The sequence below is a fragment of the Carcharhinus amblyrhynchos genome, chromosome 23 (assembly GCF_965287045.1).
Source record: "Carcharhinus amblyrhynchos chromosome 23, sCarAmb.v2.hapA, whole genome shotgun sequence".
In the NCBI taxonomy this organism is placed as follows: Eukaryota; Metazoa; Chordata; class Chondrichthyes; order Carcharhiniformes; family Carcharhinidae; genus Carcharhinus; species Carcharhinus amblyrhynchos.
In genome coordinates this window covers 12,386,643-12,403,396 of record NC_137346.1, presented here as the reverse complement: position 1 = coordinate 12,403,396, position 16,754 = coordinate 12,386,643, and the positions used below count along the sequence as shown (strand labels likewise).

The window sequence follows — 16,754 nt, the reverse complement described above, 5'->3', positions numbered from 1 at the left end:
TGCTGTGAACCCGACAAGAAATTCCTCCCTACTTCCAATTCGCTGGCTGACACAATGGCATCAGTAGACACTCCGCAGTAATATATTGTGCATTCTTACATCTTATAGTCATTATATCGTCTGACTTGCTATGACCATTGCCACAGGACAGTATAGAATTTATTTGTGACTTGTCTTTAACAAGCAGCTGGTATCAAAATTAGTTTTGGGGCTATAAAGTTTATTTATCAGTCACAAGTAGGGCTTACATTAACGTTGCAGTGAAGTCACTATGAAATTCCCGTAGTTGCCATATTCCGGCGCCTGTTCGGGTCAGTGCATCTAACCAGCACATCTTTCAGACTGTGGGAGGAAATTGGAACACCCAGAGGAAACCCACGTAAACAAGGGGAGAACATGCAAACTCCACACTCCAAACTCCAAACTGGGAATCTTGGTGCTGTGAGACAGCAGTGCTAACCACTGTGCCACCAAGGAGCCCATTGTTGTGAAGTACCCCACCAAGGAAAGAAATGTTGCACTTGTACACTGCTTTTCTCAAATATCTCATATTAATGCTATCCTGATATTAAGCCCTAAGATCTAACTTTACTCTGTTTCCCAAGTGCTTCCATCTCCACGTAACTGGGAAGGCACTAATTGAAATGGTGCAACAGTTATTCCACATTCTGACTACCACAGTGGTGGTGGCAATGAAGGTAGCTTGAATTTGGCAGCTTTATGTTGGGATTTTCTTTTGTGCGACATTTACATCCATTGAATGGATGTAACCAAATCCAATGATCATCATCATGCTTACTGGTCACATGGTGCAATTCATCTAACCTTCAAAAAGAATGTCTTATCATTGTGAAGTACCCCGCCTCTTGGCACTGACCAAGAAAATAAATTCTGCACTTGTACATTGCTTTTCACAAACACAGGATATCTCAAAAAACACTTCCCAGTCAAAGAAGCACATTTGAGGTTTACTCACTGTTGTTATGTGGGAAATATAAGCAGCCAATTTGCCCACAGCAAGCCTTCATAAATTTGATAATGATCAGACAATCTGTCTCTGTAACGTTTATTGAGAGTTAATTATTGGCCAGGAGACTGCGATCTGTAACATCCACTGAAACGGGCAGGTGGGTCTTGGTTTAATCTGAAAGGTTGCACCTCTGTCAGTGAAGCACTCCCTCAGCTCTGCACTGCAATGTCAGTCTTGATTTTCATCCTCTAGTCCTGAAGTGGGCTATAAATTGTACCAGAGTGTCTTGAGGTCATGAAAAGTGCTGTGCAATGCAAGTTCTTTCCTTTATCATCAGTGGCTCATAGTTTGCTCTTTCTGTTGGAAATCTGGGAAGAAAATGAAATTTATTCATTGCAGTGTGTCGAATGAAGAGGACATTCCTGCAACTGGGTAAGTTTTAGAAAAAAAGTCCAGTTTTTCCTTGATAAGACAACAGCTGCCAGATCTGAGCCACATTGCCTTTCAGTTTCACTCTCACTTTATCTTCCGTATTAGGAGTAAAACACATAGCAACTCGTGAGTTTTGGTAACACATTTTGCACTCAGCCATTAGATTCAGTGTTCTGGACCGGAGAGCCTGATTTCCAAATAAAGATCTCTCTCTCAACAGTAATTGCAAAAATAAAATATAGAAGTACTATTTTGTTGGCAACAAATGCCTCAACTATGGTTTATGTGTTTGTTCAGTTTTATTTTAAGTTGAGCATCTTAGTGAGGAGCTAATTTATCATGCAGAACACCAGCAAAGTTACAAAGATTTGATTTATTATTATCACATACAGTGAAGAGTATTGTTTCTTGCGCGCTATACAGACAAAACATACTGTTTATAGAGAAGGAAAGGAGAGAGTGCAGAATGTAGTGTTACAGTCAGAACTAGGGTGTAGAGAAAGAGCAACTTAGTGTGAGGTACGTCCATTCAAAAGTCTGATGGCAGCAGAGAAGAAGCTGTTCTTGAGTCGATGGGTATGTGACTTCAGACTTTTGTATCTTGTCCCCAACAGAAGATGGTGGAAGAGAGTATGCCCAGACAATAATCATCAAGGCATGCTGCTTGACTTTTCTTTGGTACCAGGATGAAGATTGTCTCTTTGAAGCAGATGGGGACCTCAGATTTCTGTAATAAGAAGTTGAAGATGTCTGAATATCCCAGCCAGCTGATCCACGCACGATCTGAGTGTTTGTCCAGGTACCCCATCAGGCCGGTTGCTTTCTGCGGGTTGACCTTTGAGAAGGCTGTTCTGACATCGGCAGTGGTGACATCCACAAATATGGGTGGCACGGTAGCACAGTGGTTAGCACTGTTGCTTAACAACTCCAGGGTCCTGGGTTCGATTCCTGGCTCGAGTCACTGTCTGTGTGGAGTTTGCACATTCTCCTCGTGTCTGCGTGGGTTTCCTCTGGATGTTCCAGTTTGCTCCCACAGTCCAAAAATGTGTGGGTTAGGTTGATTGGCCATGTTAAAACTTGCCTCTTAGAGTCCTGAGATGCATAGGTTAGAGGGATTAGTGGGTAAATATGTAGGGAAATGGGGCTGGGGTCTGTGGTCGGTGCAGCTTCGATGGGCCAAATGGCCTCTTTCTGCACTGGAGGGTTTCTATGATGGTGATCATTATTGTTGGGACTAGCTTTGGGATTTTAAAAAAAAAAGGGCGCATGGACAAGTTGAGCCAAGTTCCATGCTGTAAACCTCTATGACTATGACCTTAGATACAAGTTTATCCGAGACTTCCAAGATGAAGGGTTTGCTGTCACTGACCTTTTGCTCAAAGTATGCATTGAGTTTATCAGGAATGGGTGAGTTGGAGCTGGCAATTGAGTTAAATTAACAAGTAGAGAGCTTGGGTTTAAGGAACATCAAGCTGTAAGGTGGATATTGAATTTGTGTAGCATGTCATGTCCTCCAGAAAGAGTAAAAGTCCTCACCTTCTGTGAATGACTTTTAAAGTTTCATTGCTCTAACATGGGCACTCATGGCAGCTAATCTGTACATGAAATGTCCCCAAAACTACCGAGGATGAAGTTCTCTCTCTTTTTTGGGGGTGTGATTGAGGGAAGAATGTTGGCTAGAGAAGGGAAAAGATGAAAAGAGATTTGTTTGAGGTGTTCAGAATCATGAGAAGACTAGGCAAGGGTAGACAGAAATTGTTCCCATTTGCAGAAGATCAAGAACCAGAGGACACCAGTTTAAGACACAAAGATGAGTGGTAAAGCAAATTGTGCGGAGGGTGTGGAAAGTCTGCAGAGGGATCTGGATAGGCTGAGCGAGTGGGCGAGGACCTGGCAGATGGAGTATAATGTTAGCAAGTGTAAGGTTATCCACTTTGGCAGAAATAATAGCAGGAGGGATTACTATTTAAAGGGCGAAAAGCTGCAGCATGCTACGGCGCAGAGGGACCTGGGGGGTCCTTGTGCATCAGTCGCAAAAACCCAGTCTGCAGGTGCAGCAGGTGATCAAGAAGGCAAATGGAATGCTGTCCTTTATAGCGAGGGGGATAGAATATAAAAGTAGGGAGGTCTTGCTGCAACTGTACAGGGTACTGGTGAGGCCGCAGCTGGAGTGCTGTGTGCGGTTTTGGTCACCGCACTTGTGCAAGGATATTTTGGCCTTGGAGAGAGTGCAGAGGAGGTTCACTAGGCTGATACCAGAGATGAGGAGGTTGGACTATGAAGAGAGACTAAATAGACTGGGTCTGTACTCGTTGGAGTTCAGAAGGATGGGGGGGGGGGAATCTTATAGAGATGTATAAGATAATGAAAGGGATGAATAGGGTACAGGTAGAGAGATTCTTCCTGCTTAGAAAGGATAGCAGGACTAGAGGACACAGCCTCAAGATAAGGGGGGGAGGGGGGGCGCAGTTTACATCAGAGTTGAGGAGGAACTTCTTCACTCAAAGGGTGGTGAATCTCTGGAATTCTCTGCCCATTGAAGTGGTGGAGGCTACCTCGCTAAATATATTTAAGTCACGGGTAGATAGGTTTTTGACAGACAAGGGAATTAAGGGTTATGGGGAGAAAGCGGGAAAGTGGAACTGATCCACTTCAGATCAGCCATGATCTTATAGAATGGCAGGGCAGGCTCGAAGGGCTAGATGGCCTACTCCTGCTCCTATTTCTTATGTTCTTATGTATTAAGATGAATGACAAAAGAACCAGCAGTGACATAGGGGAGGTGGGGGATGACCTTCTTTACACAGCAAATGGTTAGGATCTGGAATGAAGTGCCTGAGATTTCAGTGGAGGCAGATTTAATTGTGGTTTTCGAAAGGAAATTGGATAATTATCTGAAGGAAAAAGAGATTACAGAATGACAGGGAATGGGATTTGCTGAGTTGCCCTTACAGAGAGCCAGCACAGACATGATGAATGACCTCTTCCTCTCTGTAACTGTTCAGCAATTCTATGACACTGGGAGAGCTTTGCCCTCCTTCAGCTAATGCCAATGGATTTTTTATCATCAAGCTGAACAGGCAGATGAAGCCTGGTTTAATGCTGCATCTAATGATGGCAGCCCTGACAACACAGCACTTCTTCAGCATGGCAGTGAAATGTCAGAAAGAAGTCTCACAACACAAGGTTAAAGTCCAACAGGTTTACTTGGTAGCACAAGCTTTTGGGGTATTGCTCCTTCTTCAGGTGAGTGAAGAGTTGTGTCCACAAACAGGGCATACGTAGACACAGAATCAATTTACAAGATAACTATTGTGCGTCGTTTGCATGTGTCATGAAGGCCCCCTTGGAGAACGCTTACCTGAAGATCAGAGGCTGAATGCCCGTGACCGTTCCACATCAGTGAAATGTCAGCCAGGATTGGCTGAGGATTGAACCCATGACCTTCCAACTTGGAGATTGAATTGCTACCAACTGAGCCAGAGCTGGGGTAAAAAAATAAGAAGCAGTCCCACCATTTTGAAATCCAGAGAAAGAATAGGAGACAACTCAATGAGTTTTGATTTCAAGGCATTTGAAAACCTTGTGAGTTCAACTTCCATGATCAAACATCCTATCTTTTTCTGAAAGCTAACAGAGCTCAAATGAAGATACATTGATGGCAGAATGATTGTCTACTGCCAAGCCAATTCACTTAACAGTATACCTGATTACAGCAAATGTGATTTGTATGTAATTTTTTCCAATTAATTTGAATGGGACAAAATTGCTATTAAGACTAGAAGTTCCAAGCAATTTTATTATCTTGCTTGTATTTCCAATGTTAGTTTGAGTCTATGATGGTAGAATGATCTGAATTATATGTCACTGATAGATTTTGTTGTGCATAATGCATTGGGAACTTACTACATCACAATGTTAAATGTTTGTCTTACCATAGTGTAGGAGCAGTGTATCCTTGCTGATCTACCTTGGCTGCTGTGTAAGCAACGCCTCAATTTTTAAGATTCTTGGCCTTGGTTTCAAACCCCTCCACAGCCTGGCCCTCCCCATCTCAGTAATCCTCTCCAGACCACCAATCCTCTGAGATTGTTGTGCTACTCCAATTATGGTCCCTTTAGCATCCCTGTTTGGCCACCATGTGTCGTTAGCAGCTTTACTGGTCTCACCCCAGGAAGTTCGGCCAGGGATCCTGCTGATGCAGAGCGTGTGCAAACCAACAAGGCCTGATCCAGAAAAATGGCCACACAGAATATTCAAACGATATGCTAAAGACATTGGCTTCATCAAACTGGACTAAATTGCAAAAGGAACAAGAGTGCATTCTAATGCAATATGGAACAGAAATCACATTTGTTGAACAACTTTCTATTGTCTTTACTTCAATTTTGTTTTGATTTATTATCGTCACATGTATTTACAGTGAAAAGTATTGTTTCTTGCGTGCTATAGAGACAAAATGTACCGTTCATAGAGAAGGAAACGAGAGTGTGCAGAATGTAGTGTTACAGTCATAGCTAGGGTGTAGAGAAAGATCAGCTTAATGCGAAGTTGGTCCATTCAAAAGCCTGACAGCAACAGGGAAGAAGCTGTTCTTGTGTTGGTTGATATGTGACCTCAGACTTTTGTATCTTTTTGCCGGCGGAAGAAGGTGGAAGAGAGAATGTCTGGGGTGCGTGGGGTTCTTAATTATGCTGGCTGCTTTTCCGAGGCAGCGGGAAGTGTAGACAGAGTCAACGGATGAGAGGCTGGTTTGCGTGATGGATTGGGCTACATTCACGACCTTTTGTAGTTCGTTGCGGTCTTGGGCAGAGCAGGAGCCATACCAGGCTGTGATACAACCCGACAGAATCTCCAGAAAGAAATTCCAGGAAGACCCTGGAAGAAGCAAACTTTTGTGATCTCCATTTTTGTCAATAAAATTTGATTGTCATTTGTCTAAAAAAAAACACTACTGGGCCCTTAGTTTTAAATTCCCTCCCTGAACTTCAGTGTCTCCTCTCTCTTTCCTTCTATAAGATGTTGTTTAAAGCCTATCTCTTTGACCAAGCTTATGGTCATTGGATTGGTGTCAAATGGTATTTGATGTTCCTGTTAAGCACTTAGGAAGGTTTAAAGGCACTATATAATTGTTAGTTATTATCACAACACCAGGTTAAAGTCCGACAGGTTTATTTGGAATCACGAGCTTTTGGAGCACTGCTCCTTCATCAGGTAATTCACTGTGCCCACCTCAGTCCAATGCTGGCATTTCCACATCTTAGTTATTATCATCACAGGATGAAATGAAAGAGCAAGTTTGTTGCTCTTCTGATGGTCCAGTTGGCAAATGTGCACAAAAATTACCTGTTGGCCCAGGTCTCTGCTAAGTTAGCTGATCTACTTCCAGTGTGGCAGTGGTCTAGGAGGTGTGGAGTTACACTAATCCATGTTGAAGAGGGCAGGATGGGACTGTGGGCAATAAATCAGCCAACGTTCATGTTCCAAATCATGATTCAGCCACTGTCAACCAGTGTTAATAGTAAATTTACTCAGAGATGTGTTAGGTCTGAGCATTGTGTATATTGATGTCATTTTCCCCCAGTGTTGCAACACTGAGTACAAAACAACAGGGCTGGACTTGTGGGCTTGAGAAAGTACTGCGGATTTTTCTTTTTTTTTATCCAGGGTACCAAGGGTGATTTTAGTCATCTTTTACAACTTGGTTGAGGCCAGTCAACACTGTCACAAACCTGTATCATCTTGGACTTTAATACTCATTCACATGCTCTCTTTCTCAACTGAGGTGAGAATGAGGACAGCATGCAGCTTGGCAGTGAGCCCCCTAAAGTTGAATAGTTTGCCAACATTCTGTCCACATGAAGAATGGAAGCAGTAGCCACTTGACTGTAGTCCTGGGCAGCATCTATGGAAGCATACCATTAAGAATCAGAGCTTATGGGGACACAAGGTGAGCAAATTGGGAGTGTTTTACTATCATAATTCTTCCCCCTTAATGGCTGAAATCATCTACAAAAATATCTTCAAAAAATTAGGTCCTTTGGCTAAATTCTCCCTCAGTGTACCTGAACAGGCACCAGAGTGTGGCAACTAAGGGATTTTAACAAGGATTGCAGTGTGAATGTAATTCTACTTGTGACTAATAAATAAACTTTAAATTGGGTTGAAACTTTGTGCATAATTACTTTGCTAAGGATGTAGCAACTATGCACTTTTAAAATTTATTTCTGGTGGTCAGGTAGACTATAAATATTAAAAAAGAGAGAGCAATGATTGTTAGTTTCATACAGGTCTTCTAATTTTTCTCTGTGTACCTTTAACTTGCAGAAGAACATGAGAAAAGAGACAAGCTCCTTTTGGAAAGGGAACCAGAATATAGAAAAACGGATTTGGGAAGAATCAACAATGTACTACACATAGAAGAGGTTAAACCTGAACTCCACGCTGTTCCTGCACTTCCAGTCCCGAAACCATTGCCGCCGCCTCCTCCTCCTCCTCCTCCACCTCCTCCTGCTGCTGCTGCGGCGGCTACCACAATCGTCGTGCCTCACGTGGTCAGTCCTTCCCTGACTCTGTCCCCGCTTGCTCCACAAATCGTGCAGCACCACCAGCCAGTCCTGAGCCTCGCGAACAGCACCAGAGAGATTTCCCAGTCCCCGCCAGTGCTTCATCGATCTCCCATCTCCGCACTCGCTGATCCACAGCCTGGTCTACCACTAGTGAGCAGCTCGCCCCAGCAGTTTACAAGTTCGGTGTTGGCAATCCCGCCACATCATGTCATCCAGCAGTCGCCCCTACCGCAGCAGCCGAGTGGCCTTAAGCCAAGTCCAATGGATGACGGAAAGCCCCAGGATCAGAAGAGGCGGCCAGGAGGGTGTGTGTCAACAATATGTATTACTATTCTTCGAGTTGTCTCTGATAGCGCAACGGTTCTGGAATAATTATTTGCATTTCTAACTGGTCTTTTTGTTTAACCTTAATCGAACTTTAAATATTTGGTTAGCAAGTCATGTAATTTAGAAGTTTAAACATAAGGAAGATGAGTGAGAATTGAAAAATGTAGTCACACCAAGAATCTGTGCTGTTTGATTTGAGTTATTATTGTCACATGTATTAGCATACAGTAAAAAGTATTGTTTCTTGTGCGCTATACAGACCAAGCATACCGTTCATAGAGAAGGAAAGGAGAGAGTGCAGGATGTAGTGTTACAGTCACAGCTAAGGTGTAGAGAAAGATCAACTTAATGCAAGGTAGGTCCATTCAGAAGTCTGACAGCAGCAGGGAAGAAGCTGTTCTCGAGTCGGTTGGTGCGTGACCTCAGACTTTTGTATCTTTTTCCCGATGAAAAAAGGTGGAATAGAGGATGTCCAGGGTGCGTGGGATCCTTAATTATGCTGGCTGCTTTTTCGAGGCAGCGGGAAGTGTAGACAGTGTCAATGGATGGGAGGCTAGTTTGCTGATGGACTGGACTACATTCATGACCTTTTGTAGTTTCTTGTGGTCTTGGGCACAGCAGGAGCCATACCAAGCTGTGATACAACAGGAAAGAATGCTTTCTATGGTGCATCTGTAAAGGTTGGTGAGAGTCGTACTGGGCATGCCAAATTTCCTTAATCTTCTGAGAATGTAGAGGCATTGGTTGCAAAGTTGGGTCGAGTAATTGTAGATTGGGAGGTAGGAAGTTAGAATTTGATGTTTGTTAAGTTGTAAAATGCTGGGAGGGGGGAAGCATTGCGTGGTCTCATTTAAAGGGTGGTGCTTTTCCAGTGCTTAGAGATTTAAAATGCAAGTACACAGAGAGCCCAAACTGAAACATTAGTATTGAAAGGCCAAGCAGCAGTGTTACCAAGACAACAGGTTTTTGAATTTAGCCTATCAATTTGAATCAGGCACTTAGATACCAAAAGCCTATTAAATTTAAATCTGATGGTTGTGACAACCTAGAACCAATCCTATTGTTGGAAATATTGATACCTCACCACGGGTATGAAAAAAGGGGGCAGTGGGACAAAGCGAGGAGAGCAACTGCCACCTGTCGGAGCCAATAGCTCTCAGTTCTTAACTCTCTCTTTCTCTCGCTGGCTCTCATAGCTTTCATCTATGTCTTAGAAGTCTATAGAAAAGCAAAGGTCCCAAGAAAGAAAGAAGTTCCAGACAGAGGAATCAACAGAGAAGGTCCAGAATATTCCAGAAGACAAAACCTGGTTGTAATTTAGAGAGTGACTAAATTCTATTTTTGTTAATGAGTAGGAATTGTATTTCTTGGAACAGCATACCTTTAGAATCTTGTTTTATTTGGGAATAGTTAATAGGAGGGATTTTTTCAGTTTGTTAATAGTTTAATTTGCCCACTGTTAGTTAAATAAATTGTTGTGTGTTGATTTTAGAGTGAGTGTCAGGGATTTTTTTTTAATTTAATTACCATAAGTTGCTGGAGAATAGGTCACACCATTGCGCGTGCATCTTTTTACAGATCATAGAATGAAGTACTCCTCTTTGGGTGTTTCAGTGTTAGTTTTCAGTGGGGTGGGTGGGGGGGAATCCACCTCTGCTTTACAACAGTACACTTACCAGGTTTTTTTTGAGCTATTTGAGCAATTAGATCAAATTGCCCTTTTTCACGTTTATATAACCTGTCAGGCCACACTGTTCTGGTTATTCATGATGAAAATATAGCTTCAGATGTCAGATACTGGACATAAATAACTACCCTGTTTTTCTGTTTCTCTGTATTGCTCTGGAGAAAGTAAGTTCATAGATTGGTTTGAGTAAATTCCATAGAGGCACATTTTGAGAAGAAATGTATATAAGTAGTAGCTTTGTTACTATTTATTGAAATGAGCGTATGGATGTTTTAAACTGAGGGTAATTTGGGCACTTCGATCACTGACGCTAGGAAATTGCAGGTGGCGTTGGTAATTTTTTTGGTGTGTGTTGGTGATGGGTGAGGTTCCATGGTACATGGCCAGAAAACCAGGGGTTGGGGAAGACAGTCAGAGTTCTAGGTTTTGCCCTTTTAAACTTAGACTGTGTTTGGAGGGAGGTTTTAGTGATGTATGTCAAGAAGGAAGCCATTCGGCTTATAGAACCTGTAACCTCACGTGTTTACCCTACCTAACCTCCTGACACTAAGGGACAATTTAGCATAGCCAATCCACCTAACCTGCACATCTTTCGGGTTAAATTTTGGAGCCTACAATAGTAGCGATTAGAAACAGTTGAGGGGCACAAGAAACCTGTTGGCGCATCACTGAAGTGTCATCTACACATGACACCATTTACTACACTGTGTTGGTGCCAAGTGAGTCTAATGGCTGCACTCAAAGCAGACCTTTGGCAGGAGAAGGTATAGAAGTCTCAGTGGTGTCAAGAGCTCAAACTCTTCAAATGGGGAAATTAAGAAAAAAATGTGCATGTCTTGCTAAAGAAATATTTATTTTTCTATTTAATATTTCAAACTCGGTGCTCTACATGTTAAATGTTGTTACCATGAGCTGAAGCTGACTTATCTGATTTAAATGATGTATCTATCCTAACAGCTACTGATAATGATTGTGAATGTGGTGGCTCACAATCTGGCCTATTGTCTGGCCTTCCCCAACTCTTTTTTGGTTTGAGATACTGTGATAGAGCAAAGCCACAGAAGTCAGTCCAGCATCATCCGAGGGTTTTCTTTGATCAGGACAAGAATACCCGAAATAGGCATTTACATTAAAGTTGTTCAGTTATTTAAGATAAGGATTTAAGACTCGCTTTGTGGTCTCGGTCACAATCGCATCTTTGATTGGCAACATTAAAGGTAAATGGCTACAGCGCGCTTTAATAGTGCATCATAATAAATTAAAAGGTTTTAGAAAGCACTTAATGTTGAGCCGATGCCCACTCAATTGCCACATAATAATGTGGGCATTCTGTGCTGAACTATTGCAGAATGTCTCAATCCATTTTAAGTACAGAAAATCGCATTGTTATATTTCTGTGTTTTCTGAGTGGGGATTTCTTTTCTCTATTCATTCATGGGATGGGCCAGCATTTGCTGCCATCCCTAATTGCCCCTGAACTATTTCAGAGAGCGGTTAAGAGTCAACCATATTGTTGATATGTCTGGAGTCTCAGACTAGGTAAAGCTGGCAGATTTCCTTCCCTAAGAGGACATGAGTGAAGCAGATGGATTTCATGGTAATTACTAGACCCTCAATTGCAGACTTTTATTGTGGTACTGGGATTCGAAACTGGGTCTCAGGATTACTACTCCAGTGGCAAAACCACTATGCACCTCCCCATGCACGAAAGTTCCCAAGGCTTCCAAATTGACATTAGTATGAAGAGTAAAGGCAAGGCTGATTCACATGCAAAATGTAGGGAGAATTACCTAGAAAAATAGAATCCTACAGTGCAGAGTCAATGAGTCTGCACCCCTTAACTCCAGCCAGACCTTATCCCCACAACCCTATGCATTTACCCTAGTTAGTCCCTCTGACTCTAAGGGCCAATCCACCTAACCCGCACATCTTTGGAGTGTGGATGGAAACCGGAGCACCCAGAGGAAACCGACACAGACACAGGGAGAATGTGCAAACTCCACATAGACAGTAACCAAAGCCGGGAATCGAACCCCCGTCCTTCGTGCTGTGAGGCAGCAGTGTTAACCACAGTGCCACCATGCTGCCCAATGTTTGAATTGAGCTTGCAAAGCACTCCTAATATGATTTCAAAATTAAGTCTCTTGATTGCCTTTGGAGGGTCCATGATTTCATTACATTCGATTAAAATTTTTTAAAATATCCAGCGGCGGGGGGCGGGGGGGGCTTGTATAAAGGAATTAACCTTTTGAGCCATTCAAACCATTGACCGCTTGTGAAGGACCGCTCCTTCGGAATCAACTTTTAAACTTCTAGCAGAAGGTGCAAAATTGGGATACTTCGATACTTTTTGGGTGAAGTCATGAAACCCGACTTTCTCACTCTACAAAGATCTTCCAAATGATAAAATATACCCCAACAGTTGGGACATCTGTGCACCGTATGTGACACCGAAATCCACTGATGAAGCCCTAAGAATAATGCAAAATAACCAACAATTCGGCTGTGGTCAGTGGCTATTTTCCACTATAATGAAATGAAAGTTTGTTTCCCTTCCCAGAAAGGTAACCCCAGGAAGCTCTCGTTAAGAGAGGTTACGAATGTTTGCCTGTTGGGCGCTGTATTTTGATAGTCTGCGTGAACTCTGAGCTTCGTTTTGTGCTGAATACCCAAATACTCTGCAGCACCAAAGATCAACTCATTCTTCAGATGGATCTGAAATTCTTTCACAATCAGTTGATGTGTTCTCCTGGTCATTCTGCAAGGTTAATTCCTGATATGTTGTTAAAGTTTGTTTATTAGTCACAAGTAAGGCTTACATTAACACTGCAATGAAGTTACTGTGAAAATTCCCTACTCGCCACATTCTGGCACCTGTTTGGGTTACACTGAGGGAGAATTTAGCATAGCCAATGTATCTAACCAGCTGTGGGAGGAAACCAGATTACTCCGAGGAAACCCACACAGATACAGGGAGAACGCACAAACTCCATACAGACAGTGACCCAAGCCGGAAATTGAACCTGGGTTCCTGGTGCTGTGAGGCAGCAGTGCTGACCATTGTGCCATCTTGTTGCCTGTTGAAGAATATATTAATCCAAAGCTGCATATTGTCCAACAGCTAGAGATGTCCAGCTCTCCAGAAATGACTTATTTTTCTTTTTTTATGAAGTCCTGGTAGAATGATTCCAAGAGTTTTCTTCTTCAGAAAGCAAATGACTTTACATAAAGCAGCATTGTGTTGCACAGCAGCTAGTCTATTATTGAGAATATAGATCCCAATTCACAGCAGGCACCTTGTTGTGAGATATGGCTGCAGTGGGATATCTGGCTATGATAGAGCTTAAGTTTCAGTGGGTTTATTCACAGTCACCCACTCTTCACACAGCCAGAGTCACTCCACTCATCTTTCAGAGGGACAAAGTTCTTGGTCAATCCAGCCTTCAATTTGTTGCTTTAGTGTTTAACCTTCTGATAAGCTAGATGCCAAGCTGTAGGACATCACAGTCCTATAAGTACTCTGGCACACTGTGATTCTGTGGCTCTAAAGTAATACTGGAAAATTATCTACTGTATAGTTGACATATTCTCCCCTTTCTCTATGCCTATGTCATGTACCAGCGTGATTGCAGACAGCTTGCTGTCCAGACTACTTACCATTTTCACTTCAAAGCTGGCATCAGTGACGCATGAGAGATTTCCTGATAGCTCCCCTCTCTGTGTGGGAAGCACTTGATTCTGGTTGATGCATCACCATGGTGGCACAGTGAGAATCCACTTGTCACTATTTAGTGACAAGTGGATTGGTTTGCTGCAATGCATCAGCGACAATGAGTTGTCAAAGCTATTGGACTTGATGGTTTAAATAGTCTTCAGAAAATTGCATTATCTTTTCCATATGCCCAAGTAGGAGCTGCTCCATATCCCTTTGATCTGTCATAAGTTACATTTCTCACTCGGCTAGGTTGTCCCATTTCTTGAAGAAAGATTTGTAGATGACTCTAATTTTAACTGAGATTGTGCACTGCATGGTGCTGTTAATGACTAAATGCTTCCAACTATGTAGTCTCAAACGTTTGATCACGCTGGTATATGAAATAGGTTTGATTCTAGATTGGAAGCTCTCCTTGAATGCTGACAGCCCATCAGCAAGAGATAGCGTATACTCTAAACTATGTCCACTGATTGGAACAGATTCTGCAGTTTGATCGTGCATTTTTATTCAGATCATGCTGAAGACAAAATAACAGCTCTGCTAACCATTGAGGTGACCAGAATCCAGAACTGAATCCGATTAAACATCGAACCTCTTGTCCTACAGTTGGAAACGCTGAAATCTCCCAAATCTCACAGCATGAAAAGAGGCGCCAACATTTCATTGACCTTGATTAAATTCGCTAAATCAATTCAGGCTCAACTTTAGTCTTTGACCTCTGAATTTCTACTATGGGAATTCATCTTTGGTTACACTTGAGAAGGAATGAAATAACTTAAACATCCAGTTGTCTTGGCTGCAGTGTACTGGCTGGCTGATGAGCTGGACTGTCCTTGGCGCCTCAGTGGGAAACCTCTCTTGTCAAAGCGTTCTGTTTCCCTAAATTCTTGTTCTGACAAGCAGTCTTGAGCAGTTAATGTTTGTGCTATGATTTTCATGATGTCTTCACCTGATCATGTTCTACTCTGTCTTTACTTTCCCCCTTTGTTTATCTCTCTTCCATTTGTTTGAATTTTTTTTTATATTTCACAGTGGCACATTGGTTAGCACTGCTGCCTCACAGCACCAGGGACATGGGTTCAATTCCCAGCTTGGGTCACTGTCTATGGGGACTCCACACGCTCTCCCCGTGTCTGTGTGAGTTTCCTCCCACAGTCTGGAAGATGTGCTGGGTTAGGTGCATTGGCCATGCTAAATTCTCCCTCAGTGTACCCGAACAGGCTTCGGAATGTGACAACCAGGGGATTTTCACAGTAACTTCATTGCACTGTGAATGTAAGCCTACTTGTGACTAATAAACTTTTCCTTTGCACCTTTTCCTTCTCTCTTCCATTCCCAAATAAAATTTGGAAGGCATGGATATAATTTAGCTGTAAATTGCAAATAGATGAAATGTCCTTTCCCCCACCACATCAGCTTTCAAAAATGATTTTTTCACCCATTTTGTTTTTGACAACTGTAAGCTCTTTCCCTTGAGTTGGAGAAATTAATGGATTCTCCCTATTTTCCTTTTCCCTGCTAGCCTAAAAATTCCCATGGAGCTCTAGAAGCAAACTTGGCACTGCACTGCCCTCATAGTTCACTTCACACCACCACCTTCTCAATCACAATAGCTTTTGACATGAACTTCCAACACTGGTAGTCTATTGTTACGGTCTTTGAGAAGTGATGTGAAGAAGAAATGTGATTATAACAACTGCAGATATTGCCTTTGCTAAACCGGTGGATGTGGTGTTTCTCGATTTTTTTCAAAAGTCGTTTGATAAGGTGCCGCACAAAAGGTTACTTCAGCAGGTTAGGGGGCATGGAGTTGGGGGTAAGGTGTTAGTGTGGATAGAGGATTGGTTGTCTAATAGGAGGCAGAGAGTTGGTATCAATGGATGCTGTTCTGATTGGTGGTTGGCGACTAGTGGAATGTCTCAGGGATCGGTGCTGGGGCTTCAGCTATTTACCATTTATATAGATGATCTGGAGGAGGGGGCTGAGTGTAGGGTTACGAAATTTGCTGATGACACAAAGATGAGTGGAAAAGCAAATTGTGCGGAGGGTGTGGAAAGTCTGCAGAGGGATCTGGATAGGCTGAGCGAGTGGGTGAGGACCTGGCAGATGGAGTATAATGTTAGCAAGTGTGAGGTTATCCACTTTGGCAGAAATAATAGTAGGAGGGATTACTATTTAAAGGGTGAAAAGCTGCAGCATGCTACGGTGCAGAGGGACCTGAGGGTCCTTGTGCATGAGTCGCAAAAACCCAGTCTGCAGGTGCAGCAGGTGATCAAGAAGGCAAATGGAATGCTGGCCTTTATAGCGAGGGGGATAGAATATAAAAGCAGGGAGGTCTTGCTGCAACTGTACTGGGCACTGGTGAGGCCGGAGCTGGAGTACTTTGTGCAGTTTTGGTCGCCGCACTTGCGCAAGGATATTTTGGCCTTGGAGGGAATGCAGAGAAGGTTCACTAGGCTGATATCGGAGATGAGGGAGTTGGACTATGAAGAGAGACTGAATAGACTGGGTCTGTACTTGTTGGAGTTTAGAAGGCTGAGGGGGGATCTTATAGAGATGTGTAAGATAATGAAGGGGATGGATAGGGTAGAGGTAGAGAGATTCTTCCTGCTTAGAAAGGATAGCAGGACTAGAGGGCACAGCCTCAAGTTAAGGGGGGGAGTGGGGGGGGGCGCAGTTTAGATCAGAGTTGAGGAGGAACTTCTTTACTCAAAGGGTGGTGAATCTCTGGAATTCTCTGCCCATTGAAGTGGTGGAGGCTACCTCGCTAAATATATTTAAGTCACGGGTACATAGGTTTTTGACAGACAAGGGAATTAAGGGCTATGGGGAGAAAGTGGGAAAGTGGAACTGATCCACTTCAGATCAGCCATGATCTTATAGAATGGCAGGGCAGGCTCGAAGGGCTAGATGGCCTTCTCCTGCTCCTACTTCTTATGTTCTAAGGTCCTTTAATGTTGCACACCTTGGGTAGTTACCTCCCTTTATAGTGTTCAGGGTTATGAACAGATTAAATACTTGAAAATGAAAAACAGTTGCAGAGCTGTGGAGAAG

General features: G+C 42.9%; 1 protein-coding gene and 1 pseudogene across 2 annotated transcripts in view; both read left to right on the top strand.

Moving 5' to 3' along the window:
• Nucleotides 1-16,754, top strand: part of mnta (MAX network transcriptional repressor a) — a 133,568-nt gene that overhangs the window by 22,903 nt on the left and 93,911 nt on the right. For both annotated transcript variants that reach the window (XM_080210449.1, XM_080210448.1), the window contains exon 2: nucleotides 7,730-8,276. In XM_080210449.1, the coding sequence (XP_080066575.1) occupies nucleotides 7,730-8,276 (547 nt within the window). The remainder of the gene's footprint in view (nucleotides 1-7,729; nucleotides 8,277-16,754) is intronic.
• On the top strand, nucleotides 5,542-5,702 carry LOC145357266 (small ribosomal subunit protein uS14 pseudogene; annotated as a pseudogene).